We start from the raw sequence: 27,562 nt of genomic DNA on the forward strand, positions 1-27,562 counted from the left end.
TGGCCGTACACGTATCCTTTTGTCGTCTTCTTCCGCTACACGACACCATTGTCCTATACTAAACCCTTCTTTCTCTCTGCCACGTGTCTTCATCTGCCATCCCCTTCCCTCGAGATCCCCCCATTCCCAATGGAAGTACGGAACAGGATTTTTTGTAAACAAAAGCAAAAAAAAAATATAATTCCTTTTTTATTATTTTCTTAAGGGAAATTTGGATGAAAATGGGATTTCGAACCCATTAAGGCCGACATGTCGTAGGGTGTAAGAAGAGTACTGCTTCAAGTTCCAACCCAACTCCACTTTTATTTATTTTATTATATAAAGTTTTAAATTTAATTTTGTGGGTTTAAAAGTAATTATCTTATAATCTTGCATGATTTAAGGAAACATGAGAATCTTATTAAATTGAACTAAAAGAATTATTATATTTTTAATTAATCAACTAATCACAATAATTAATCATAACTCCACACATGCTGGTTGATTTATAGAAATAATGTTAAGAATTATGGGTAATTTAGCAAATGTCTTTAAAGTAATTAATGAAGGCAGAATTTAGGGCAAACAGTCAACATCATTGAGATTTATGAAGATTTCATAAACTTTTTTAAGTGGAAGGGGAAAATATTGCATCCACATTTTAAGGTCAAAGAGAATGAAGACATGCTGTTAAAGTCGAAAAGTATGATGTCCAACTTTCAACTTTGAACGTGTACCGAGTTTAAATATCTGTAATGCTATATTAAAAAATAATTATATTGTAATGTAATGTTTTGAATTTTATATAGTGTGAGTTATTTGTAGATGTTTAATATTTTATTTATGAGATTTTAGTTATTAATTTAAGTGGATAAATATTTTTTTAATAATTAAAAAATAATTTGAAAACCCGACCAATTAATATAGTATTTTTCTTAGAGATTATGTCCTATTTTATATATTATTTTTATTTTTTCATCATATAAAATATATTATTGACGGTGAATCGAACTATAAATTGATTGACTTACATGTATATTATCAGATGTTCAAAATTTTCTATATTGTTAAACTAAACAAAATTGAGTTTATGTAATCATGAGATGCATGTGAGCTGAACCATAGGACTTAAAAAAATCGAGAGTCATTATTATTATTTTTTTTTTGGTAGCTGAATCATAAGGTGTATGTGAGCGATAATAAAACATGTTGGAACAACTCATATTGACGTGTGAGGATTGTTTTTAATCTTAAAACAAGGAGTAGGTGATGTGACTATGTCATTGTGGAATGTTTGACCCGATATTGAATATTGATTCGAATTATAGGCCGGGTTCGTTATATTTCTGTCCATTTATGCTCATGAGAAAATAAATAAATTTAAAATCAGTTTAGCTCTTCTTTTGTCTGTTTGTTGTCCCTTAATAAATAATAATAATAATAAAACTTTGTCTCTAAAGGAGGAAAGATGCGGACCAAAGTAGCTAACCTGTGGAAATGGGCCAAGGTCAAGCCCATTTAGAGCCCAATTACCAAAGACATATGGGCTTTTTGAACTGGCATTGAGCCCAATTCCAATTTTATGAACTATTATTTATAAAAAAAATTTAAAACTGAAATTACCATGTTTTGTCGTATTATAGATATGTAAATGTGAATGTAAACTATAGATTTGTTTTATTTTTATTTTTATTTTGTTGTCATGTTTTGGCTCCAACCAAAAGAAACAATCATATAAAATAAAATAAATAAATAAAAAACCAAACAAGTTGACAAGTTGTTTGCAAAATAAATGTTTATAACGAAAACAATCAGTAAATAATGCATATATTATATTTTTGTTGTATTAAAGTTATTATATAAAGTGAAAAAATATATATAAAATATATATAAATGAAATTCAGAATTAAGAAATTTTTATTTAAAAATAAAGTCGGATAAGTACAATTAATATGGTATAAAAAATAGAAACGACGTGGCATGATCTGGAACGTTGATTGGGGTGGGATTATATTCGGCAAGTAGATGTCGTGTCAATGAATTAATTCAATCAGCTGTCGAAGTTTGATTAAGATAATATTAATCCACGATTAGCTGACTCATTATTTTCTTTATTTATTTTTATTTGCATTTAAGTCCTTCGCCTTTTTGTTAATTAATTAATTATTGTTTTTTTTTTTTTTTTTAATTTTCAACTTTTTTTAGTAGTTTAAATATGGGGGCGTTACTAATTTACATGCTTTAAGACGTAATAAAGATAAGTAACGATAAATAAAAATATGTTGAAATCATTTTTTTACATTTAAATTACATATTTACCCTCTCTTATTAATAGCCACATGAGCATATTTACTTATCAACGTCATAAATTCTATACTCGCAAACTTTATTTTGTAAAATTCGAATTTTGACATTTTAATAAAATAAAAAAAAGTTTGACATTACTGTCAAAAATTATATTTCAAATCAACTTATAATAAATTAAAATTAAAGTAGTTTATCCATAAAAAACACGTAATATTTATTTTGATAATACTAAAATAAAATTTATCCATAAATTAAAATAATTAAAATTTTATAATTATATTAAACATAAAATTTAAAATTATTGATATTAAAATAGTTATTAAATTTTTTTATTTTTTGAAAGTTTTAAGAAATTATTAGAAGGGTGAAATTGGTAATTTAAAGTTTTGTTTAGAAATGGATTGGTTTAGTCGAGGGAGATTTTAGGGAATTCATAAATAATTAATACTATTTTTTTTTTGTTATTTTTTTGGGTTACGTTATTTATTTATTTAATTTTTCAGTTGAGGACTCGAAGGTTTCCAATTCTCCGGCAAGGACTTCCCTCCGCCATTATATAAACGCCAATTCCTCACTTCCAAACTCACCGCAGAAACGAAAACCAAAAGGAAAAACGAATCTCAGCGGCGAACCGATTCGATTTTCCTTTTCATTTTCCTTCGATTTTCAGAATGACGATCGTCTTGGCGCAGCCGGAATGCGGTACGATTTCAATCTCTCTGTTTCATTTTTTCTGAAATTTTCATGGATTGATTAAGGCCTAGGGTTTTCATATCATTCCAATGTGTTCTTCGTTTCATTGCGTTCGTTCTTTGAGTTCTCTCTTTCCGCAATCTGCCTCTACTCGATCCAACGCCACCATTGATTTCTCATTTTCCAATTTTAGTTTAGGATCCTGTTTGTGAGTTTCTTTTTTCTTCTAAATTATAAATTATTTAGGAGCAAATTAGGAAGAAATGGATTAGAACAGAATAGAATATATGATATGGATTAGAACAGGTCGTGGTTTCTTTTTTACTTTTCCACCTTGGACAATAAAGTATTAAAAATGTTATTAAACTAAAAGAAAAATCTAAGCCTGTTTACTTTCATTTTGTTCTTCCTAATTATTTTACTCTAAATAAACTTTCCTTTGAATTAGTCAATTTTTTAAATAATTTTGATTTTTGAAAATTAAATTATAAATTATAATTTTCTTTTGATCGTCGTTAATAGTTTCTCTCAATTTTTTATTTTCGAAAATTGTATTTATCTTCTTACAATTTATTTATTATAGTTTTCATTTTTCCTTCCTTAACATTATAGTCAAATTTAAAATATAAACATAAGTTTTTTTTTTTATAATAATTATTATTAAATAATATATACGAAGAAATTCGTAATTGAAATAACTCTTATAAATTTAATTTAAAAAAATTATTCAGTAAATGGATAAAAATAAAAAAAGTGAGAACAAAGATAATTTTGAAAAGTTTAGATTTTTAAAACCTGATTACACTAATATTCTTTTTAAATGTATTTTTTATTTATTAATATATTTAATTAAAATTACAGGCTCTGAAGTTGTGGATCAGAAGCCAAAATCACCAAGCGAAAACGCATTTCTCGCCCCCGAAATAAACTCATTTGGCCATTCATTCAGGTGACTTTATGATCTCATTTTCATTTTCTCTTTGTTTATATATATATATATATATATATATATATTTCAATAAAAGAAATATATTTGTTTGTGTGGAAATATTTTTGTAGGAATTATGATGCAGAAAGTGAAAGGCAAAAGTCGGTAGAAGAATTCTACCGCTTGAACCACATCAACCAAACATATGATTTTGTAAGTACAAACTCTCCACAATAGTATGATATTGTCCACTCTGAACATAAACTTTCATGACTTTGCTTTGGACTTCTCAAAAGGCCTTCTACCAACGGATATAGTATTATTTGATTATAAACCTCGGACGTAGATCTTTCATCCATGCATTTTTAATTCTTTTCGAATGAGAAGAATTTGGTATGAAATAATGGTGTATTTGGGGAAACACAGGTGAAGAGAATGAGAGAGGAATATGGGAAATTGGAGAAGGTAGAAATGAGCATATGGGAGTGCTGTGAGCTGCTGAATGAAGTGGTTGATGACAGCGATCCAGACTTGGATGAGCCACAGATTCAGCACTTGCTTCAAACTGCTGAAGCCATTAGAAAAGACTATCCCAACGAAGATTGGCTCCACTTGACTGCTCTTATTCATGGTCCTCTGTTTCTTCTTCTTCATTCCTTTCCTTTAACACGTTCCCCTAATAACACCAATTGTTTGATTTTATTATGTGTTTCAGATCTTGGAAAAGTTCTTCTTCTTCCTAGATTCGGAGCTCTCCCTCAATGGGCCGTTGTCGGCGACACGCACCCTCTCGGATGTGCTTTTGATAAATCCATTGTTCATCACAAGGTGAGGTCGGAGGTTCGCATTTCCATTTTCACTTAATTTCAATGACATTCCTTAAAAATGCAGTACTTCAAAGACAACGTGGACAATAACAATCCAGCTTATAACACCAAATATGGTGTTTATTCTCATGGGTGTGGCCTCGACAACGTAGTGATCTCTTGGGGGCACGACGATTATATGTACTTGGTATAATATATACTTTTATCCTCTTATCTTAAAAGATGTATTAATTATATTTTCATTAAGAAAAATATATACATATATACGTAGGTGGCTAAAGAAAATGGAACAACCTTACCTCCGGCTGGATTATTTATAGTCAGATATCACTCATTTTATCGTAAGTTGAATGAATTGAGTTTGGTTTGTGCATAAAACCATGGTGGTAAGTTTAATGATTGAGGATTTAATTTGGTTGCAGCATTACATAAGGAAGGAGCTTATGAATACTTGATGAACGAGGAGGACGTTGAGAATTTGAAGTGGCTTAAAATTTTCAAGTAATTTTAAAATAAATTAAATGAAATGAAATTTCTTATTCCATTGATTGATTTGTTTGGAATATATATGTTCGCAGCAAATACGACCTGTACAGCAAGAGCAAGGTTCTGATCGACGTAGAGACGGTCAAGCCTTACTATCAATCTCTTATTGACAAGGTAAATTTTGTTTTTATTAATTAATCTAATAAATACTATGATTTTTCATAATTCAAACCAAAATTTAAATGCTGGGAAGGAATAGTTGTTTTTGGAATTGATTAATAATTCATGTTTTTTTAATCCTGTTGAATAACATTATGAGAAATTAAACACAATTTTTAAATTTAAAACCTATAATTTTATTAAAAGGTATTTGATGTTATAAATTCAAATCAATTTTTAGAATTAAAATATGTATAATATTATATTAAAAATTAATTATTATACAAATATTATAACAAAAAAAAAAAAAACGTTTATAAATGAATATAGAATGGTTTATATTCAATTTAATATTTAATTTCACAAATCCAACTAATTTCATGTTTTCTAAAACAACACGTGTTAAATTATTATTTAAATTAGACATTAATTTTAAAATATATTATCAAGCATATATATAAAATATGACTATATATTTTATTTAATTAATTAGTTTTAAAATTCTATTTTCAGGTTGGTTTATTTATTTATTTATTTTTGCAGTATTTCCCTTCGAAGCTTAAATGGTAAAGGATGAAGATGAAGGGCTGAAAGTAGAGGGAAATGTGCGGGAAGTATAAAATAAATGCTGTGGATTATAGCCTGAAAGTGATCCAATCTATGCCTAATTTTATTTTCCAAAGTTTCATCTGAATTTAAATTTCAAATATGAAATAAGAATTGAATAGTAAGAAGAGTTTGAAGGTGGGATTATTTTAATTTAGTATTTAAAAATATATTTATATATTAAAAATTTAAAATAAAATAAAAATAATATATTGAGTTGGATTAAATTATTATGTAAGTTTAGAAAAAATATATGAACAGTTTGAAGGTGTAGAGAGAGAAAAGGGTAGGTAGAAATGTGGATAATTATTTTAGTGCAAAGTGGGAAAGATGACATGCAACGTATACAAACGTGAAGTTGACAAAAATTCATATATATATGTTTAATGTCAATATCTATCTTATTTAAATATATTATCGTCTCCAATAAACTATTATATCTGTTTATGCTCAAAGATTTGTATTCTTCTTCTTTAACCTGCATTATTTTATGTACGAAAGTTTGAAGCTGATGCCCGTGCTTGGACTTATCGAATGTTTTCCATGCTTTAATTGTCACCCGATGGAATGTTACATTAGTCGTCAATTATTTCGGTTTAGCAACACACTGCCGTATCGTTATTGCTTATTCACTTTGAGTGAATAAATAAAAACAAAGTCGAGGAGCAGAAAAATCCAATAATATTTAAGGAGCCAATAAAATTTGTAACATAAAAACTCAAATTTTAATACTATGAAGTAGTATTTATATGCTCACTTAAATTAATCAGGTGAGATAGTAGTATTTATATGCTCACTTAAATTAATCAGGTGAGCATTTGGTAAGGTCGAGGCGAGAACATAAATGGGAATATAATTTATGCATTCGTTCATACAGATAATTCCCACTCCAATCCAGATGGAGTGTCTCAAAAATTAAATATTATAAAACCAATAAGACTAGAAAATTAATAATTTCAAAACGTCATTTTGTAATCCAAAATTTAGAGGCGTACGCGTAGCCTATGGAATCAATCCAATGGAGTCTAAATAATTTAAAAACATTTAATAAGTAAATTTTTGCAGGCCGAGCAAAGGCCCATTGGGCTATTTATAAGGAAATTAGCGGTTAAAGAGTATGAATCTGCACACGTGTGTTGCACGTGTCATATCGTCTCCGTCCTCCTCTCCTCCGGCTGTGTGTGTTCTTCACTTTCCTCTTTCATTTCACTTCCAAATTTATCACACAACTCCTTCAACTTCCTCGAATTTCAATTCCCACTCCGTTACACTTTCTAATTCCCACTCCTTCACTCTCATTTTCCACTCAACTCTCTCCAATTAAACTATTTCACCCAACAGTTCTCCCAAATTCAGCCCCTTCACCTTCTTTTCTCTCATTTACAATCTGGGTTTTGTAAATTTTGCAAAACCCATCCACATTTCCTGCCTTTAACACATACTAATTCGTCTCAGACATGGCTCAAACCCCTTATTATTCATTCCAAGCTATATTTATCGGCTCCTTTACCTTCCTCACCTTCAGCTTTTGTGTCGAACTTGATTTTAGTGACGAGTTCTCGATCATCAGCTATGATGGAGATCTATTCCATGGAGATTACGCCCCTCCTTCACCTCCCCCACCTGCTCCCTTCCCTCATCCTCCATCATTTTCCTGCGAGACTGATCTCAATGGATTCGGGTCGCTTAACACCATTTGCGAGCTGAATTCTAGCTTGACCTTCCGCGATGATGTGTATATTGAGGGAAATGGGAGCTTGTATATTCTCCCTGGTGTGATTTTAAGTTGTCCCGTCTTGGGTTGCACGATACAGATAAACATGACCCGGGAATTTACTTTAGGTCCTAATTCGCTGATAGTTGCAGGGGCTTTGAGAATCGATGCTCAAAACGTTAGTTTGGTTGATGGGTCTATGATAAATGTGACGGCGTTGGCTGGAGATCCGCCGGCGAAGACTAGTGGAACGCCGTCGGGTTTTCAGGGAGCTGGCGGGGGCCATGGTGGTAGAGGAGCGAGCTGTGTGACGGATAATACCAAACTCCCAGATGATGTTTGGGGTGGAGACACATACGCGTGGTCTTCTTTGGATGAGCCATGGAGTTTTGGGAGTAAAGGTGGAACAACTAGTAAAGGAGAAAGCTATGGTGGGGAAGGAGGTGGGAGAATTTGGCTTGAAATAAAGGGCTCAATAGAAGTCAGTGGCCGTCTTTATGCGGATGGTGGCAATGGCGGTATCAAGGGCGGGGGAGGTTCCGGTGGCAGCATTTACATCAAAGCTCACAGAATGTAACTCTCTCCTCTCTCCTTTCATGATTCTTTATATATTTTAAGCTTCTGTTCAGCTGATTGATTGAGATGGAACTATGAGTTAAGGGAAACAGTGTGACATTATTTGTAATTATAAGCCTTCGTACGGTTTCGGTGGTACGACGACTCGGAACTGAAATAATCAAATTGTTATCAGGAGAGTAATTCAAGGAGTTCAAGTTTCTTGATAGTTTGAGCTGAAGAAACTTTGTCATATATATCTTCAGTTTATATAGGATAGGTTCAAGCATTTAGTTCTAAATCATTATTTGCAAGTGATCTAGGAGCACACAGGTAATACAATTCCTCTGTGAAGAGCAGGACTGGAAGTGGCAGGTTAAGTACAATTGGTGGTAATGGATTTGCTGGAGGTGGAGGTGGAAGAATTTCCCTTAATGTTTTTAGCCGGCATGACAATACAGAGTTCTTTGCTCATGGTGAGGTTATATTGTGCCAATCCATTGTTTTTCTGAACGTTGTCATCGCGTTCTTGCTCTAATATCTTCATAGTCCACGGAAGGGAAAGAACGACAATGCATCGAATCTAATTCTGAGCTTTGACCGTTGTTTGTAGGGGGGAGGAGTTATGGCTGTTCGGAGAATGCGGGTGCTGCTGGAACATATTATGATGCCGTGCCTCGAAGCCTTATTGTCAGCAATGGAAACTTATCTACGCAAACGGATACCCTTCTTTTAACATTTCCCAAGCAGCCACTTTGGACAAATGTGTATATTCAAAACCATGCTAAGGCGTTGGTTCCTTTGTTTTGGAGCCGTGTACAGGTTATAGATCTCTCAGTATATTCTTGCATGCTTATGCGTATGATTACTTATTTTACGAGTACATTGTTCCGAGACCCTATAAATAAAGTTTAGGTGTGATAAGTAGTATCAAAGTATCTTATTTGTTCGATACCCTATACTTGAATGATGAAATGCTGCTGCCGATTCATCTCGTAGGTTCAAGGACAAATTCATTTATCAGTTGGTGCAGTCCTGTCCTTTGGGCTTGCACATTATGCCTCATCAGAGTTCGAGTTAATTGCAGAAGAGCTTCTTATGAGTAATTCCGTTATTAAGGCAAGTAGCGGAGCGTTTTGTTTCCCATCTGTCAAAAATTACTTTTTGAGCCTTTTTTCAAAAATAATTATTTGTATTAACATCTTTTAACCGTGGACCGATACCGATACGTCCCTTTTAACTTGTGGTGTCATGGGTGCGCCACGACACAACATCTTGGACACATGACAAGATTCAAACTATTTGTGTTCCCACTGACATGCAGATATATGGTGCTCTTCGCATGTTCGTGAAAATGCACTTAATGTGGAATTCCAAAATACATATAAACGGCGGAGACAATGATATCGTAGCTACGTCTCTGCTTGAGGCCAGTAATTTATTGGTTCTCAGGGTATTTCATCCTTCTTCACAAACTTCTTATTGATTAAAATTTATAATGAAGTAATTCATGCTCATTTATCTGTTTGTTTTGTCAGGAGTCATCTTCTATTCATTCAAATGCGAACTTAGGCGTTCATGGACAAGGATACCTGAATCTTACTGGACCAGGCAATGTTATCGAAGCACAACGTCTAATACTATCATTGTTTTTCAGTATCTATGTAAGCTGAATTATGGTTAACTTTCCTTCCGGTTTAGAATTCTCGTCGGATTCCATGTTTTTTGTTAGTACCCTTTGTTGAATGTCTACTTTGATAATATTAAGGTTGGGCCTAAGTCGTTTCTCCGAGGACCTCTGGACGATTCAAATGCCAATAAGACGTAAGTTTTCTAATGTATGAAAATGATCTGTTATTTCGTTTACGATTCCCTAATTTTTCTATAAATTGCAGGAGGCCACAGCTCTACTGCGAACTTTCTGATTGCCCGGCGGAACTACTTCATCCCCCTGAAGATTGTAATGTGAACTCTACATTACCCTTTACACTACAGGTGTCCTATTAGCCAGATTGACCCACTATGTAGTTATATTTGTGTGGGATATTATTATTTTTGAAATTTTCCTGGTCGGATTAGTAGATAATTCATTCTATCGAACATTCTTTTCTTTGTCTAGTCTGACATTTGGCATGTTTCGGCAGATTTGTCGAGTTGAAGATCTAACCGTTGAAGGCACCGTAACTGGATCTGTTATTCATTTTCACTGGGTCAGAGATATATTTGTTCATCTATCTGGTGCAATTAGTGCATCTGGTCTTGGTATGCATTTGTCTTCAGATTATTTTGTTAATATACCAGCAGCTTCATCTCAACTGAAGGTTGAGCATGTTCCGCATATGAATTGTGAGTATTTTGGTCTTTCACCGTGTTTTATGCTTGGTTGTGTGCAGGCTGCACTGATGGTGTGGGTAGAGGAAGAATTTTTGAAAACGGTCTTGGCGCGGGTGGTGGACATGGTGGGAAAGGAGGGGATGGATATTATAATGGCACCTTCATCGACGGTGGTGTTGCGTATGGGGACCCTGATCTACCTTGTGAACTTGGAAGTGGTAGTGGAAATGGTAGTCTTGCTGGTGAAACGGCAGGCGGTGGGATTATTGGTATGATCGCGACTCTGTTATTATTATTATTTTTCGATGTTATATTTACTTGAAATGACACTCCATCGGTATGATAATTGACAATTTTTCTGATTCCTTATGCTTATATATTGTTTAGTCTCACCAGTTACGGATTTTGCTATCTAGTCCGTTTAATTATCCTCCAAGATATAGTTTTTGTTATTATAGTGTGTGATCTCACCTCGGTTGGAGAGGAGAACGAAACATTCTTTATAAAAGTGTGAAAACCTCTCCCTAGTAGACGCGTTTTAAAAACCTTGAGGGAAAAAGCCCGAAAGGGAAAGCCTAAAGGGGACAATATTTGCTAGTGGTGGGCTTGGATTGTTACAAATGGTATCAGAGCTAAACACGGGGCGATGTGCGAATGAGGAGGCTAAGCTCCGAAGGAGGTGGACACAAGGCAGTGTGCTAGCAAGGGCGCTGGGCCTCGAAGGTAGTGGATTGGCAGGGGGTCCCACATCGATTGGAGAAGGGAACGAGTGCCAGCGAGGAAGCTGGGCCTCGAAAGGGGGGTGGATTGTGAGATCCCACATCGGTTGGGGAGGAGAACGAAACATTCTTTATAAGGGTGTGGAAACCTCTCCCTAGCAGACACGTTTTAAAAACTTTCATGGAAAGCCCGAAAGGGAAAGTCTAAAGAGGACAATATTTGCTAGCGGTGGGTTTGGACTGTTACAAATGGTATTAGAGTCAGACATCGGGCAATGTGCCAGCGAGGAGACTGAGTCTCGAAAGGGGTGGACATGAAGCAGTGTGCCAGCAAGGACACTGGGCCTCAAAGGGGGTGGATTTGCGGGGGGTCCTACATCGATTGGAGAAGGGAACGAGTGCTAGCAAGGACGCTGGGTCTCGAAAGGGGGTGGATTGTGAGATCCCACATAAGTTGGAGAGGAGAACAAAACATTCTTTATAAGGGTGTGGAAACCTCTCTCTAGCAGTAGCGTTTTAAAAAGCTTGAGGGAAAGCCCAAAAGGGAAAGCCCAAAAGGGAAAGCCTAAAGAGGACAATATCTGCTAGCGGTGGGCTTGGATTGTTACATATAGGCTTGATCTGCTCGTCTTCAGCCTTCAGCCTGCTGTTCTTCTAGAGGCATGTTGAAATTCTAGATAGATCCGAGATAATCTACTTCACATTTGATGCTTAAATAAAATAGTTACCTGTACTATTGGACATTGATAAAGAGTTTTAATTGTCCTGTCTGTGTAAGCTGTATCTACATGTGGATAATCAGTTCTAATGGCTAGAATATAGCATTTAACTCTTTTTCTCAAAAAAGAACAAGAACCCAACGTTTATTCTCTGCATCCTTGTACAGTGATGGGGTCGCTAGAGCACTCGGTAGTAAGTTTATCTCTCAATGGGTCCCTTAAAGCTGATGGAGAAACCTTCGGGCGAGATGTTGGAGGGCAAGTAGATGCGAAAGTGTTGAATGTTGGTCCTGGAGGTGGATCGGGTGGAACAATTCTTCTCTTTGTGCAAACGGTATCCCTCGGCGAGTCTTCTGTCATTTCAGCTGTTGGGGGACAAGGAAGTTCAAATGGTGGGGGTGGCGGTGGCGGTGGAAGGGTTCATTTTCATTGGTCAGATATACCAGTTGGGGATGCATATCAACCTATAGCAGTTGCGAAAGGAAACATTTATACTGGGTTCGTGCCGATTCATCTCTCCCCCCAATACATTAGTATTCTTTACTCACGATCAGCTTTTTCGAACACATCCAACTGGGTAGATAGGTTTAACAAATAATTATACGACTTTGAATAAGTTTTTAATTTGATGATCATGTTATTAAAAATTGAGTTAATCATTGAGGATTTTAGCTGTTTTTCTTCTCTCTTCTGTTTCAGGGGAGGCGTAGGAAGCTATCATGGTTCTGATGGCGAAAACGGCACTATCACTGGAAAGGCCTGCCCCAGAGGGCTGTATGGTATCTTTTGTGAGGTAGTGTCTCAGGTCATAACTTATCGTCATCATTCTAGATGTAATTTTAGGTCCTCCCACCGCCCAACGGGCCCAACGTTTTTGTATGTCCTAAAATTTTCACAATTTGATGCCCACTTTAATACATCTTACTTATTCTTTTGTCCATGCTTTGCAAATGAGACTGCAGGAATGCCCCCTTGGAACATTTAAGAATGCCACTGGATCTGATAGAGCTCTGTGTACCAAGTGCCCGACTCATGAGCTTCCGAACCGAGGCATTTATGTTAGTGTTCGAGGTATGGTCTTGCTGTGATCGTTATTGATTAATAGTTATACTCTTTTCGGGGTTAAGGAACATTTTTTTAATTATTTATAAGAATCATAGAATATGTATTGATACCATGGAGAATATATAAATAAGGTTAAAAAAAGGACTCCAGTTAGCCTATATATGAAGCAAAGAGCTTAATAGACTCCCATAACTCATTGATGCTAGTTGCATTTACTTTGAAGACCCTTCGGTTCCATTCAAGCCGAAGTTTTCTCAGCGTCATGAGCCGCCACGCATTAAAAGAAGGGGTGGTTCTGATTTTCTTCGTTCGATCTACCCAGCACACCAGTTTTGGGACATGGAGCAAGTCGACCGTCTTCTTTGCTGAACATCCCATGTATTTCTTCCCTTGACAGAAAACCCATAGGAAGACTTTCACTTTTTGGGCACTTTAGTCCCTAAATCGGCTTTGACACATGCAATGTTGATGGGAGCTAGATGTTCACAAAGTTTAGGGAGTTAGATTGCTGACGGAAAACCGATCGCCTCTATTAAGGATCCACGACTTGGAATCCTCCACATTTGACGTGTGCTTTGTCTCAATTAGGCCATGGAACTCAATCCATTATAAAGTTCCATCGTCAATCAAGTTCTTTCTTAGGGGGACATTCCAAGAAACTCAACGTTGGTCAATGAAACTGTGATGTCCCACGTCGGTTGGGGAGGAGAATGAAACACCCTTTATAAGGGTGTGGAAACCTCTCCTTAGCAGACGCCTTTTAAAACCTTGAGGGGAAGCCCGAAAGGGAAAGCCCAAAGAGGACAGTATTTGCTAGCGGTGGGCCTATGCTGTTATAAATAGTATCAGAGCCAGACATCGGGCGATGTGCCAGCGGGGAGGTTGTTCCCTGGAGGGGTTAGACACGAGGCGGTGGGTCAGTAAGGACGATGCGTTCCGAAGGGGGTGGATTTGGTGGGGTCCCACATTGATTGGAGAAAGGAATGAGTGCCAAAGGAGGGTGGATTGTGACGTCCCACATCGGTTAGGGAGGAGAATGAAACACCCTTTATAAAGGTGTGGAAACCTCTCCCTAGCAGACGTGTTTTAAAGCCTTGAGGGGAAGCCCGAAAGGGAAAGCCCAAAGAGGATAATATCTGTTAGCGGTGGGCCTGGGCGGTAACAGAAACTCTCGGGAAAGAGGACTTAAGGGCCCAGTCATTCACCCACTTATCCTCCCACAACCGGATCTTGTCACCCTTGCCAAGGTTTACTTGATACCATTTGTCAGCTGTATCACATGCCCGAAAGATGGATTTCCAAGAACCTTTGTTAAGCCCACGAGGCTTCGGAATCCAATCTCTCTTCCTTAAAGAGTATTTTGGGGCGATAACCTCCTTCCACACAGCATCATCTTCTTTCATTAACCTCCACTCTCTCTTTTTAAATTACCGATCCCGAGGTCCCTTTACAAGTAGGAACAGAAGTAGTTTTCCAGTTAACCAGGATGCTCCCACTTTCTTTGGATGCGCCTTTCCAAAAAATTCTGGAATAGACTTCTCTAGGCTTGCAACTTTCACGGGGCGTTTAAAGATGGAGAGATGATAGCTCGGTTTGCTAGGGAGAACCGATCTATTAAAGATAAATCAAAATATGCTGGGAAATAGGACTAAATGACTGTTAAAGGCTAAAGAAGCTATATAAAATTTTCATCTTTTGTGAGAAATTTTGAAGAAAACGTTTCACAATGCTTTATCTTTTTCTAAAAAGAAAATTTTGAATGCTTCCAATAGGTGGTGTTGCTGAAAGGCCTTGTCCCTACAAATGCATTTCCGACCGATATCACATGCCGCAATGTTATACAGCTCTAGAAGAGTTGGTATATGCTTTCGGAGGTCCTTGGTTGTTTTGTCTTATTCTTGTTGGACTCCTCATCCTTTTAGCCTTGGTGTTAAGTGTTGCACGTATGAAATATGTCGGTGGGGAAGAATTACCAGCAACGGTACCGGTTCGACAAGGTTCTAGAATAGATTACTCTTTTCCTTTCCTGGAGTCCTTGAATGAGGTCTGCCTTCAACTTGACACTTGAATAGCCTTGTGGAAGCAGGAATTTTGAGTTAGTTTTAAATATAATTTTGTCTTTCAGGTTTTGGAAACAAATCGAACGGAGGAATCCAAAAGTCACGTGCATAGAATGTATTTCATGGGCCCGAATACTTTCAGTGAACCGTGGCACCTTTCTCACTCCCCTCCTGAACAAGTAGCAGAAATTGTGTAAGCATTCCCAGAAATTTGTATTATCGAAGTTACCGAGTGTATGATGAACATCGTCTGAGAACGTGTTTTACTTGGCAGATTTGAAGATGCATTTAATAGATTTGTGGATGAGATAAATGATTTAGCTACTTATCAGTGGTGGGAAGGATCAATCTACAGTATTCTTTCTATTCTTTCCTATCCACTGGCATGGTCATGGCTACAACACTGTCGGAAAAAGAAGGTGCAACGTCTTCGCGAGTATGTTCGCTCTGAATATGATCACTCTTGCCTGCGTTCTTGCCGTTCACGTGCTCTTTATGAAGGTCTCAAGGTAAACGTTCACAAATTATGTTATCAAATGCATTGAGATAATTGCTAGGAAAGCTGTCTGTTATAATACTCTCATTGAGGTCAACTAAAACGTTCGCATTCTGGTCAACTGAATGACGTGGATTGTTCGACAACTGAATTGATAATGTTTGCCGGGGCGATACTTCCGTGGCGAACGGACTTTACAGATATAATTTACTTTTGTAATTCAGTGGATACCGTTTTTTAATCTAACGTATACTAATTATACTTGTTACTTCAGGTTACTGCTACTCCTGATTTAATGCTTGCGTATGTGGATTTCTTCCTCGGTGGAGATGAAAAGAGAGTTGATCTTCCTCGTCTTCAACAAAGATTACCCGTCTCAGTAATCTTCGGGGGAGATGGAAGTTACATGGCTCCTTTCACTCTACACAGTGATAATATTCTGACGTCGTTAATGGGCCAGGTTTGTCAGTTATATCGACTTATAGTTGAGAATTCATTCATTTCGATAAGCTATTCAATACGATTATAATAAACGAATGATTTCTCAGTCCATTCCACCGACGATTTGGTATCGGCTTGTGGCTGGACTCAATGCTCAACTACGCTTAGTTCGTTGTGGACACCTGAAGAAGACTTTTGACCATGTAGTTGGTTGGTTGGAAACACATGCTAATCCAACTCTATGTGCGTATAGTGTGAGGGTCGATCTTGCCTGGTTTCAGCCCACCGCTTCTGGATATTGCCAATTCGGATTATTGTTATCTGCTTTGGAGAACGATAACGTGCAGCCATATGCTGAAGGCCAACGTAAATTATTACTGTCCGAGCGACAGTCATGGTAATCATTTTGAATCTAACTTCCTCTGTTGCTACTTAACGGTTTATTTGAAATTTGTTCCCGTCGACACGTGCAGTTCACCTAGACGTATGGATAAGAAGCCATTTGACCAATTAAAAATAACCGAGCAGAAGATGGTTCAGAAACGAATATTGGGTGGAATTATACAGGGAAAGAGCCTGAAAGCTCTTAAAGAGAAGAGGGATATATCTTATCCGCTCTCGTTCACGATCTACAATACTAAACCGGTTGGCCATCAGGTGGTTGTTCTACTGAAGTTCGAATTCAGCTATACCTTTCGATAATGCCATTCTAACTTCGATTTCCATCGTCTTGTTCCCTCAGGATCTTGTTGGTCTGGTAATCTCCATGATTCTCTTAGGAGATTTTAGCTTGGTTTTGCTCACATTGTTACAGATGTACTCCATTTCTCTTCTCTATTTCTTTCTCGTTCTCTTCGTCCTTCCTCTCGGTCTGCTATCGCCTTTTCCTGCTGGGATTAATGCTTTATTCAGTCATGGACCTCGACGTTCAGCAGGTCTGGCACGTGTATATGGTCTGTGGAACATTACATCCATGATTAATGTTGTGAGTAATTCTCGACCGCCATTTTTAACTGAACTTTCAGCTCGGAGATATAGATCTGAATTTATTTTTGGCTATTTCTCGTTTCGTGCAGGTAGTTGCTTTCGTTTGCGGGTTAATTAATTATTTATACCGTTCAAATCGAAAAAATCCCAGCTTTCAGACCTGGAATTTTAGCATGTGAGTCGACTTAAATCAATTTTTCGGTCTCGTCATTAGAGGAAGTATTAATTTTTCGGTCGCAATTGTCGAAAATGCAGGGATGATAGTGAATGGTGGATGCTTCCTGCTGGATTGGCACTCTGCAAAATTATTCAAGCACGACTCGTTGATTGGCACGTCGCGAATCAGGAAATTCAGGACTTCTCATTGTATAGCAACGACCCGGATGCGTTCTGGCAGACGTGAAAAACCGTGCATTGATAGGTAAATGGGATTGATACACATCATATTGATTTTTTATAATTTAATTTGTTTGTATTGAGGGATAGTATAGTATAGTTTGCAAAGGTAAGGAACTTATGGTCCTAGTCAAAATTTGCATAGTTTTTGTTTACCCTTACATATACATAAATTGTTGAGTTAGTCTCTATCCAATATTTTTTCGTCGCCCCGTGTGTATTTTTGTACATATTATAGCGCGTCCCGCTTCGATGGTTGTTAGATATGTCTCAAATGTATTATTACCATATAACCTTGTGAATTCATCTACCGTTGTCATCTTTGTTCCCGTTTTCGATGCTGAATGTTTGTGTTTTTCAGAGCTCTGCAAGAATGGAAGCTTTAATTTTATAGATTGTTAGACTGTTTTGTTTCCACTTTTGCCTGAAGAAACTGGCTGACGAACCGGGTTTACGAGACGGTGTTGCTCGTAAGAACGATATATATGGTTTGAATTTTTTTGGTTGTTACTGTGATTACTACCATTCTTTGTAGAACATAAATTAGAACTTCCCTTTGTTCTGGTGTTCATGTATCAGAGTCTTGGGAGTCTTGCAAAAATGGTATTTACATTCAACTTTGTGATGGTTTTTGAGTAACGTTCAGCTGAGGGTTTTTGCTCGGGGGCGGTTTGGCTGCAACAAAAACTGCTTATCGAACCCGACTTGCAGGGTTGGCCGAAAAATGATACCTACCGAGCGTAAGTCTTGATTTTGTGCATGTGGGTGTTGGTTGGCTATGAGTTTATAGACCTAAAAGATATTGCCTTTGTATCGTTTTACTTTCGACTCATATGCGTGGAATTACCATCTTGAAGGAGACCGATGCGTCGGTCTCTACTTGAAATCTGATTTGGTCACATTAACAATCTCGGGTTCATCATTACCTTCTGAACACTTTAAAGGTACCTTGACACTTAGATCATCGATGATTGAAGTTTACACTTTTCCATCTTGTATGATTTCAATCTTACCGTCTTTCGTACCAAAAGAATTTTATGTTTTCCTATGATCGGGCTGCAACCACAAACTATCTAGGGATCCATGAAACACTTTATTCATCGAAGTGCATAAGGTATAAGGCATGACGGGAAATTCAAAGGCCTTGTATAAGGGGCTCGTCGTCCTCTTCAAAGTTTTAATTTTATGCCAAAAAATTTATGTATCCTTGATATATATTTTAATTAGTTGATTTTGGTATTGGTTCATTTTTATTATATACCAAATTTAATTTTATACGTAATAATTTTATTTATTTTAAAAAATATTAAATATATAAGAAAAAACATTAGTTGAACTTATAATTTAATATTGTCTTTTAGAACGTGTTTGAATGTAATTTTGAAGCACATTTATAAACATACAACCAAATATTAAAATATTAAAATGATTTTGAGTTCTCAAAATAGGGAATTGAAGTTTTTTGATAGATAAATACAAGTGATAGATTGTGCGGTACGCACGTGTCAACTACCGCATCGCGATTTCCTGTTCTGCATTCGCGCGAATTCCACAACTTTGGGCATACTTGCCATTTGGCGCTCAATTACCAAGCGCTTTGCAGAGATACTTTGTTCGATCATCATGTACAGAGCTGCAGCTTCACGAATCAGGTCTCTAATAGTTAGTAAACTTGATTTTTTTTGTTCACATTTCGTTCCAATGCGCATCTGAAGCAATCGAACGGTATATCGCATGTGATCGTTCTCGATGATTTGGCTTTTAATTGTGAGTTTCTTTTGTTATGGATCTGAATTCCATTTTCTGGAAGTCTTTCTACTTTCTCGAAGTGAACGTCGTGATTTACAGTTTGTTTCGTCGAATTGTAATTTTTAAGAAACCAGATTGGAGCTGAAGTGAGTGTTTGTATTCTCTATGGTGAAAGATAACAGCGTCGAAGTCTTTCGGCATATTGAGCTGCTAGGTTATTGATTTAATTGTAGTGACTTTTTATATCTCGAGTGTTAATAATATAGCGGCTATTTGTAACTATTCAATTCTTGTTGGTTTATTCTGTACGGCGATTCGGTTAATATTTGTATAAATGCTCGTCTTTGTCACTGTTTAAATCAGTGGAAACATGAACAATAGTTATAATTCTTCGAGTACTGTGCATGGTATAAGATCTTTGCAGAGACGTGCTTGTGTATTGAGCTTTTGAGTCTAACATGGCTTGAAATATGATTTTGACATCTACATAAAGACCTCGGGAATTAAATGCTTCGATGGATAATGCTGATAATTTTGCTTTCGAACATGAAACAATGGGCTGTATGGATTTGCCAGCTCTAGTGCTGTTGCCTCAAAAGTACAAATCTTCTGGGGGTGTCTTTGGCTGGTTGCTTCGAGACCGTTCTATATCATCTCCACTAGACTTTCCCTGTCGGATGTGAATCTTCCGTCTCCATTGCCAGATTATGTTGAACCTAGTGAGACGAAAATCTCAACTCTGCCAAATGGTGTAAGAGTAGCATCAGAAACATCACCGGTGCACCCATGTGCACCCATAGATTTGGTTTTTTCAAAATCTGTCCATGTGCACCCATATAATTAATGATTAATTACGTTTATTTATTAACATGCTGTTGGTTATTTTGGTGCCTTGGCAAATTCTCTTTTAGCCCCCGAGTCTGCTATAAATAGTCTGAGTGGTACAGTTTTGGAGAAATTTGTTGCTGTAAGTTGAGTAGGAGATCATAATATCATATTTATTTTTAGAATTAATTATTTGATGATGTTACTTCTTTATTGGTCATGCTTCTGCCTTCAGGAAAATTATACTGCAACTCGGATATTACTTGCAGCATCTGGCGTTGAACACGAGGAACTCTTATCCATTGCTGAACCACTTCTATCTGACCTTCGAAGTGTTCCTCGTGAGGTGCCAAAATCAGTGTACAATGGGGGCGATTATCGTTATCAAGGTGATTCTGGGGTGTGTATCATCTATATTGTATACTCTAGCATCCAGCCTTCATTTCCAGGCATCATTCGTTAACTGTTCTCTTTCAGGACGGGAGGACACATTTTGCTCTTGCATTTGAACTCCCAGGCGGCTGGCATAAGGAGAAGGATGCTATGGCCTCAACTGTTCTTCAGGTCTTAACAATGGATATCTATTGTGCTTAAGTGATTTTTATGACATGGGGGTTTAGATCATACACCATTAGTTGTTTAGTCCATTTTGCAATTTTTCACTGTGAAAAGACAAAGGCAATAATGTATCTCATCTCTTAGATGCTACTGGGAGGTGGAGGGTCCTTTTCAGCTGGTGGACCTGGAAAGGGGATGAGCTCTCGGCTGTGTAAGTCCTAAATTTCTTTGACTTTGACGGTCATGCATCTGAGATATTTTTCTTTTCTTGGGGTGGGGTTTGAAGGGAGGTGGAGGGTCTTTTTCAGCTGGTGGACCTGGAAAGGGGATGAGCTCTCGGCCGTGTAAGTCCTAAATTTCTTTGACTTTGACGGCCATACATCTGAGATATTTTTCTTTTCTTGGGTGGTGGGGGTGGGGTTTGAAGGGAGGAATTTGTATTTCCTATACTTGCATGTCAAAATATTGTCCTTCACGCCTGCCAAGTCAGGTCACATAGATAGTTTATTATGCAATTATTTCTAGACAGACATAACCTTCTTCTGCATGTATATTTCTTAATTTACGCATATTGTATGTTTTCTAGTGTTAACTTCTTTGTAATTATCGATGTGGTAAGCATATCTTCAGGTCTTAAATGAGTATCCACAGGTCCAATCGATTTCAGCATTCAGCAGTATTTACAATAACACTGGCATATTTGGCATCCAAGCAACTACTGTAATGATTCTCTTTGGATTGATATTTAACATGATATAATGCAGAATCACTATGTGGATCTTGATGGTAGAATTGTTAGGTTGATGATATACTTTTTTGAGGGTTCTAATTTCGTGCCAAAATCCTTCCATATTGCAGCTAGTGAACTGTTAGCCATTGCAACGCCTGAAAAAGGTCATTTGTGATTCTCTCTTCTCTAGCATTTCCACAAGAACCATTTCATCTAGCTCACTGATAACATTTCCCTGTTTACAGTTGAACAGGGGCAGCTAGATCGTGCCAAATAGTCAATGAACTCATCTGTGCTAATGAATTTGGAATCCAGGGTATGTATCATTGTACTTTCTTCTCGTTGGCCTTACCATGCCTATATCTTAGGTTGATGAAATAAAAATAATACAGTTTTGAAAATGTTAATCTTTGAGAATGTGTCCACTGATTGTGGTTGTGGAATTGTATCTTGTAGGTGGTTGCTTCAGAGGACATATAGGTCAACTAGTTTTGACATATGGTGAAGGGTACGGTCTGAATCATTTATTGTAGTCTTAATCTGATGCACCATGGCCCATTCATTTCTAATTCATTTCTCTTGTACTAGGAGGGTAAATCTATTTCAAAGATCTGAGATTTAGTTATGCTGTTTTCCCTCATTGAACTGCATTCTGTTACATGATCATTTGTTCACATTTTCTAAATGATATATATCATGCCTCCTGGTTACGCACTTACACTCTAGGGATTCTGGCCTTAGTTAAGAGTGTTAATTTCTTAAGATCTGTTAGAAGTTGCAAATATAATGTGAAGTGATTATCTTTGAATTTTGAGGTGAGCTTTGTAGTTACACCAGCGATCTGTCTTCAAGCCACGCATGCTCATTTTTAATGATCATTTGTTATGTCTTAAATATATAATGTATCCCATTATCCAGGAAACCCGTGGAACATGTCTTGAAAGCTGCGGACGCTGTAACTCTAGAGGATATAGCTTCAATTGCACAAAAACTTCTCTCTTCTCCATTGACAATCGCCTACTTATCATGCTCAATTAGAACCTTATGATATCTGTTTATCTTGCTTCCTCCCGGAAAAAAGAACTGTTTTATTAGCTCTCGATATAACTATTTATTTATATACTGTTCTGCAGTTAGACATGTTCCAAGCTATGATTCTGTCAGCAGCAAGTTTAAGTCAAAGTGACCAATCGCTTCTTTTGAATCAAACTAGTCTGGCAGACTGGCATCGAACATAGGAATTGCTGTCTTCAAGCCTTGTACGGTCACTCTGATTTCTGAAAACAAGGAAAAGCATTAAGGTCCAGTTTATCTTTCTCAATAATTAGTACATTTGAGCAAGCACCTTTTTGTTAATACCTGATCTCTGTTGATGCCATGTTTTATTCCTTCTATCTAGTAGTGATGTATTTTCAGTTAAAACAGTTTTATCTTGAAGAAAGTTCATGTTCTGAAAGCAATTTCAGGACGTTTGTATTTTGGAGAAATATTCTTACTGAACATTGTAATTTTCCATGTCTCAAGAGCAACAATCTGAGTTTTTTTTTTTTTTTAAATATCTCAACAATAAAGTGTTATTTGCAACACATGCGTGAGCTTTTGAGCATTTTAAATTACGTCAGTTTTTTTTTTAAAGTATAGTTAGAGTAAGCTGGGGACCTACTTTGTTAGTTTGAACGGTCAATTTTAGATATGCTTTTAGACACACACAATTAACTTTAGAGAAATTGCAACTTTGTGGCACAAGATTTGAGTTTAGTGCAACGTTTATTCGTTATTCAGAGCTTTTCTTCTTTTCCTTTCTTTTCTCTTCTTTTCATTTCTTTTTTAATTTTCAGTTACTCAGATCTCTGCTAAAGGATTGGTTGGATACATACGAGGTATTATTCTCCAAAGGTACCTGTACGAATTGCTTGAAAATGTGTATATTTCTTCTGAAAGATGCCTCCAACATCTAACTTCAAGATGATGGATATGATTCATGCATAATCTAAAACTACTAATTATATTATTATTCTTCATATTCATTGTTTCATTTTCTGCCTACACACATGTCAGCAGCAAATCTAATAATTTGCCAACTTTGCTCTCTGATTAAGTCGCCATTTTAAGTTCAACAACTTTCTTTCTGCATGATAGATTTGATGCCTTAATTAATTGAACTATACTTTTAGTTAACCTCTTTTGTCACATTTGTTTCTTCTATTACTCGTGCATATACAATATACTTATTAAACCATATATGTCATATTATGGTCTCTATAAAATTATAAGATTCATATCCCAATAAGAAAGTATATATGCCTGGTGTGAGAAAGCCAATGTGATGTGGGTCCACTGTTTGATTAGTCAATGTCAACCATAAATGGATAATGTGACTAGCCATATATGAATAGGGTATAATCCACTTAGGTCTTTACGGAGAATATATACTTCTCTACTCATTTCCGGTAATTTATGTTTAAAGATAGTTTCGTGGTTTCCATTCATTTATATTTAGTTTACATTATTATTCTTGGTCCCCACATGTTTTGGTCTTTATACTTTTGTTTTATATATCTTTTTATTATAAACATATTAATTCAGTTTCCATGTTAATTAATTAGATTAGATTGTGACAAGAAAAAATGATGTGATACGATACCCATGTAAAAGTTATGTGCTGTCGGGATGTTGTATACAGTTGTATGTAAATGTAGAATGACTTTAATGTGATGTCACCTAAGTGCTTAGTTATGCTTTAATTTTATTTTGAAAAGAAGTGTTAAAAGAGATGAAACTAATGCATGTATATAAATACAACAAATGCAACAAAAGAAAATTTGGTAGAAAGCAAAAAAGAAACCAAATGTAAGAGAATAGGGTTACTGTTACCCAAGATAGGAATAGGAACATTGGTGGCTTTTTTCAGACCTTAGGTTATATTGCCAGTTGTAGCAAGAGTTCTAGCTTTTGCATTTGTCTTCTTTTCTTACATTTTTTCTTGACCAAAAATCTTGCACATTCAGATTTGTTTCACACTAGTCAAGTGGCTTGTTGATTCAAAGTTGCTCATGTTTGTTTGATCAAAAGAACATTTGAGATATTGAAAAGATAAGTGGCAAATAAGATGACATGTAGTTTCTTAGCTTTAAAATATGATTTAGATTACAGGAACGAAGTGAAGCAGTTCGACTCATCAAGAAATGCAAGTTTATTGGATAGAAAAAACTTGGTTGTTCTTGCACGAAAAAGAATGACCTTCTCATTTGAACTTTCAAACCAGGTACTTGAGACATACTTTCATTCACACCTTGGGATATTTAGCTGTTATAATAAATGTGACATCAATGATTTATTCCTCTATTTGTAAAAGCTTTACACCGAGCAAATCTATTATAGGAAACTTTCATTTTTTCCCCCTTTATCCTTCATGTTTTACCTTTATAGTTACCAAGAACAATTCCTTATATAGGATAAACAAGAGCGAACTTTAACTAGCGTTCAAACTTTCTTAATATTCTTAGATTTTAAACCGAGTAGATAGAGGTATGTTGAAGAAAGATTATTATTGTTTAAACAATACTTGAGAGGGATTTAGAAATGGTGAAAATCACGTTTAAAAGTGTAGAATCAAACACTAAATTGATTCGAGCGTGACGTATTTGAGTTAAAAGATGTCGAATATAAAGAGTAGTAGACAAACAAAGAACACCGAGATAGCGTCTTTTTTATTTTATTTATCTATTTTTTTATTGTTTTAATAAAGAAAAGAGTAAAGAAAAGAAAAGAAAAGGGGTTGAGAGACAAAATGAAGAAGCATGGGCAGAAATCTGCTGGGGGAACACATCATAGTTAAGAAGCTTCATCATGATTTGCTTCTTGACTGATCAAAGGAAGTATGTCATAAACGTGAAGACTAACCATCATCTGATCAAATTGCTTTTGTGGGCCACAAGATTTCCCAATTTTAGACCACGTCATTCCCTCTGGGCTCCACACCCTTTTTATTTCCCTGTCCACAGTTTTTTCTTTTTTACCTTTTCTTTTCTAAACCCTAATTAATTAATTAATTAATTAACTCTAATGCCTCACAAACCCATCTCGAGAGAGAGAATGAAGACTTTGTTATGTGATTAATTATATTTATATGATTATTTAAACATGTAATTGAAAGGGGTGGTGGTGGTCCATCAAATATACTGCTCATTTGCCTTGCATATCAAGCAACCTCCTTCTAATCTCTCTCTCTCTCTCTTTCTCTCAGCAACATTCATGGCTAAAAGCATAATGACCAGCACCTCGGCTCGATACCCATGTGAGTTTCTCTCTCTCTCTCTCTCTTTCTCTCTCTAGCATTTCCTCATGAACAAACTTAGGCTCGAAAGTGAAACAGTCATGCAAAAAATGTAAAAAAAAAAGTACACAGAAAAAAGACAAAAACAAGAGGTGGGTGATTGTTAAATTTTTTTTCTCTAGGATCTGAGTTTGTACTCAAAGATTTTGCCACGTTCAAGGCATCTTATCACTTCAAGTTGGTAGTCGGTTGTTTTATCTTCATCTCCAAAACCCTATCATTTCTACCCTCTCAACCTAACCAAACTATGTTCAAGTTTAGTTCAGACAACGAGATATAAATCTCGAACTTTCTAATCAAAGATACATGTGTTAAAGAATTGAGTTATGTTCAAATTGGTTAAAGAAAAGGAGAGATAGTGGGTTGTGTGTGAAAATGGAGAAGTGGGTGTGGGCTAAAACAAAACGAAAAGATAGGACGGATGGAGTGAAATATTCGAAAGCCTTAGGAATTGGGCCTAAGAGATTAACAGCTGTGAAAGAAGGCCGTTTTTGTTTTTGTTTTTGCCTTTTGCTTTTGTAGTCAAGGGTTGAAGCAAAAGAAACAAACAAGGCAGCAGACAGAGATCAGCTCCTTGAGCCTTTACAAATCTCTCTCTCTCTCTCTCTTTCTTTTCCCACAAACCGCCTACATATGATATCATTTGATATTATGTTATCATTTTGTTCTAAATTTCCCCAAACCCTTAAAGCTTCTGTGTAGGTTTTGAGGCTCACCTTTTTCTTTTCCCTTCTCTCTCTCTCTCTCTCTCTCTCTCTCTCTCTCTCTCTGTTCAGTTAAAGTTAAGAGCAAATTCTGGTTTGCTTCTCTACTTCTTCTTTCTCTTGTTAGAGCAAACCTTATAGCTCTCTCCAAACCCAAATCCACAGTTTCTTCTTCTTTCTTTCTTTCTTTCTTTATTTATTTAGGGTAAGTAAGTAAGTAAGTATATAGCTTTTATCTTCTCCTCTCTGTGGGTTTCAACAAAATTGAAGCTTTCCCTTTATCCTCTTTCTATTTTGAACAAAACCCAGATCTTAGATTTCAAATTCAATCACTGGGGTTTCAAAAAGTTACCTCCTTTTTGTTTACAGTGATGAGAATTCACAATACCAAGTTGATATCAAGCTTGAAAGATAGAAGAAGAAGAAGAAGAAGGAGCTTCTAAAACGACGGCGTACAAAGAAGAATATCAAAGGGACGTTTGAGCATGAAGAGCAGTTTAGGGAGCATCACCAGCTCTGATCTCATAGATGCCAAGCTTGAGGAGCATCAAAAGTGCGGATCAAAGCAGTGCCCAGGGTGCGGACACAAGCTTGAAGCCAAGCCGGTAAAAAAAACACTACACCTTTTACTTTTACTTGGGTAAAAAACAATATTTGTTTTGGGTTTAGGTGGGATTTAGTTGGGAGATTTTGGAATGGAGTGTGCAGGATTGGTTAGGTCTACCGGCAGGAGTGAAATTTGACCCGACAGACCAAGAACTGATAGAACACCTTGAAGCTAAAGTTGAAGCTAAAAATGATATCAAATCTCACCCTTTGATCGATGAGTTCATTCCTACAATTGAAGGTGAAGATGGGATTTGCTATACTCACCCTGAAAAGCTTCCTGGTAATTCTTTTTCTCTCTATCAAATGAAAAAACAATTTGGATAAACAGGAATATTTTTAGTCAAATTTATTATTATTATTATTATTATTATTTTTTAATTTTTAATAAAAAGAGGGAAATTATGTTTGCTTATATATGTATCCAATTCAGTTGGGATTTTTTGTTTTTTTGTTCTTCCTTTCAAGTTGGATATGACTTTAGAGGAAAACCCATTTTGCATTATGGTTGCACCTAAGCCAACCAACTTGGAATTTTGCTAAATTCTTGTCCCAATTTTTTTTTTTTTTTTTTTTTTTTAAA

The 27,562-nt window shown here is 36.1% G+C and overlaps 4 protein-coding genes across 8 annotated transcripts in view; all 4 read left to right on the plus strand.

Moving 5' to 3' along the window:
- The first annotated feature begins 2,782 nt into the window (after positions 1-2,782).
- On the plus strand, positions 2,783-6,122 carry LOC111444193 (inositol oxygenase 2-like). The gene is made up of 10 exons (XM_023082194.1): positions 2,783-2,988; positions 3,841-3,928; positions 4,039-4,120; positions 4,334-4,538; positions 4,623-4,735; positions 4,799-4,921; positions 5,006-5,075; positions 5,157-5,235; positions 5,313-5,394; positions 5,923-6,122. The coding sequence occupies exons 1-10, from the start codon at positions 2,958-2,960 to the stop codon at positions 5,947-5,949; spliced, it is 900 nt and encodes a 299-aa protein (XP_022937962.1). The 5' UTR covers positions 2,783-2,957; the 3' UTR covers positions 5,950-6,122.
- Positions 6,123-7,151: 1,029 nt separating this feature from the next.
- On the plus strand, positions 7,152-17,794 carry LOC111444125. The gene is given in 22 exon segments (XM_023082093.1): positions 7,152-8,272; positions 8,615-8,730; positions 8,868-9,076; positions 9,254-9,373; positions 9,579-9,707; positions 9,793-9,918; positions 10,023-10,078; positions 10,150-10,249; positions 10,399-10,516; positions 10,648-10,857; positions 12,194-12,524; positions 12,726-12,819; positions 12,989-13,097; positions 14,864-15,135; positions 15,217-15,344; positions 15,426-15,660; positions 15,922-16,107; positions 16,196-16,428; positions 16,430-16,745; positions 16,831-17,073; positions 17,165-17,250; positions 17,331-17,794. Coding segments are annotated over 22 exon segments (4,395 nt in total). The 5' UTR covers positions 7,152-7,442; the 3' UTR covers positions 17,479-17,794.
- Positions 17,795-19,013: 1,219 nt separating this feature from the next.
- LOC111444301 (mitochondrial-processing peptidase subunit alpha-like) lies at positions 19,014-21,387 on the plus strand. Its single transcript, XM_023082351.1, has 5 exons — positions 19,014-19,133; positions 20,281-20,445; positions 20,523-20,609; positions 20,748-20,947; positions 21,368-21,387. Exons 1-4 carry the CDS (start codon positions 19,095-19,097, stop codon positions 20,823-20,825), a joined length of 369 nt encoding a protein of 122 aa, XP_022938119.1. The 5' UTR covers positions 19,014-19,094; the 3' UTR covers positions 20,826-20,947; positions 21,368-21,387.
- The window catches only part of LOC111444299 (NAC domain-containing protein 72-like), a 9,454-nt gene continuing 2,867 nt past the window's right edge, over positions 20,976-27,562 (plus strand). The window contains exons 1-10 of one of the 5 annotated variants that reach the window (XM_023082346.1): positions 20,976-21,323; positions 21,462-21,497; positions 21,579-21,649; positions 21,790-21,841; positions 22,252-22,634; positions 23,172-23,213; positions 24,480-24,598; positions 25,580-25,630; positions 26,743-26,978; positions 27,082-27,262. In XM_023082346.1, coding sequence (XP_022938114.1) covers positions 26,859-26,978; positions 27,082-27,262 — 301 coding nt within the window. In that variant the 5' untranslated portion in view covers positions 20,976-21,323; positions 21,462-21,497; positions 21,579-21,649; ... (4 more) ...; positions 25,580-25,630; positions 26,743-26,858. Of the gene's footprint in view, positions 21,324-21,461; positions 21,498-21,578; positions 21,650-21,788; positions 21,842-22,251; positions 22,635-23,171; positions 23,214-24,479; positions 24,599-25,579; positions 25,631-26,219; positions 26,979-27,074; positions 27,263-27,562 lie in introns of those variants that run through there. The other 4 variants (XM_023082347.1, XM_023082348.1, XM_023082349.1 and 1 more) reach the window with 4 other exon arrangements.

The sequence above is a fragment of the Cucurbita moschata genome, unplaced genomic scaffold (assembly GCF_002738365.1).
Source record: "Cucurbita moschata cultivar Rifu unplaced genomic scaffold, Cmos_1.0 Cmo_Scf00006, whole genome shotgun sequence".
NCBI lineage: Eukaryota > Viridiplantae > Streptophyta > Magnoliopsida > Cucurbitales > Cucurbitaceae > Cucurbita > Cucurbita moschata.

What these genes read in the sequence shown, in the direction of transcription:
- LOC111444301 (XM_023082351.1), top strand. Translation starts at nt 19,095, where the DNA reads ATGTACAGAGCTGCAGCTTCACGAATCAGGTCTCTAATA. An exon ending in CACGAATCAGGTCTCTAATA is followed by an intron (nt 19,134 to 20,280) that starts GTTAGTAAACTT and finishes TTCTGCCTTCAG; the next exon opens with GAAAATTATACTGCAACTCG. An exon ending in TGGCCTCAACTGTTCTTCAG is followed by an intron (nt 20,610 to 20,747) that starts GTCTTAACAATG and finishes CTCATCTCTTAG; the next exon opens with ATGCTACTGGGAGGTGGAGG.
- LOC111444193 (XM_023082194.1), top strand. Translation starts at nt 2,958, where the DNA reads ATGACGATCGTCTTGGCGCAGCCGGAATGCG. An exon ending in CAGATATCACTCATTTTATC is followed by an intron (nt 5,076 to 5,156) that starts GTAAGTTGAATG and finishes ATTTGGTTGCAG; the next exon opens with CATTACATAAGGAAGGAGCT. An exon ending in ATCAATCTCTTATTGACAAG is followed by an intron (nt 5,395 to 5,922) that starts GTAAATTTTGTT and finishes TTATTTTTGCAG; the next exon opens with TATTTCCCTTCGAAGCTTAA.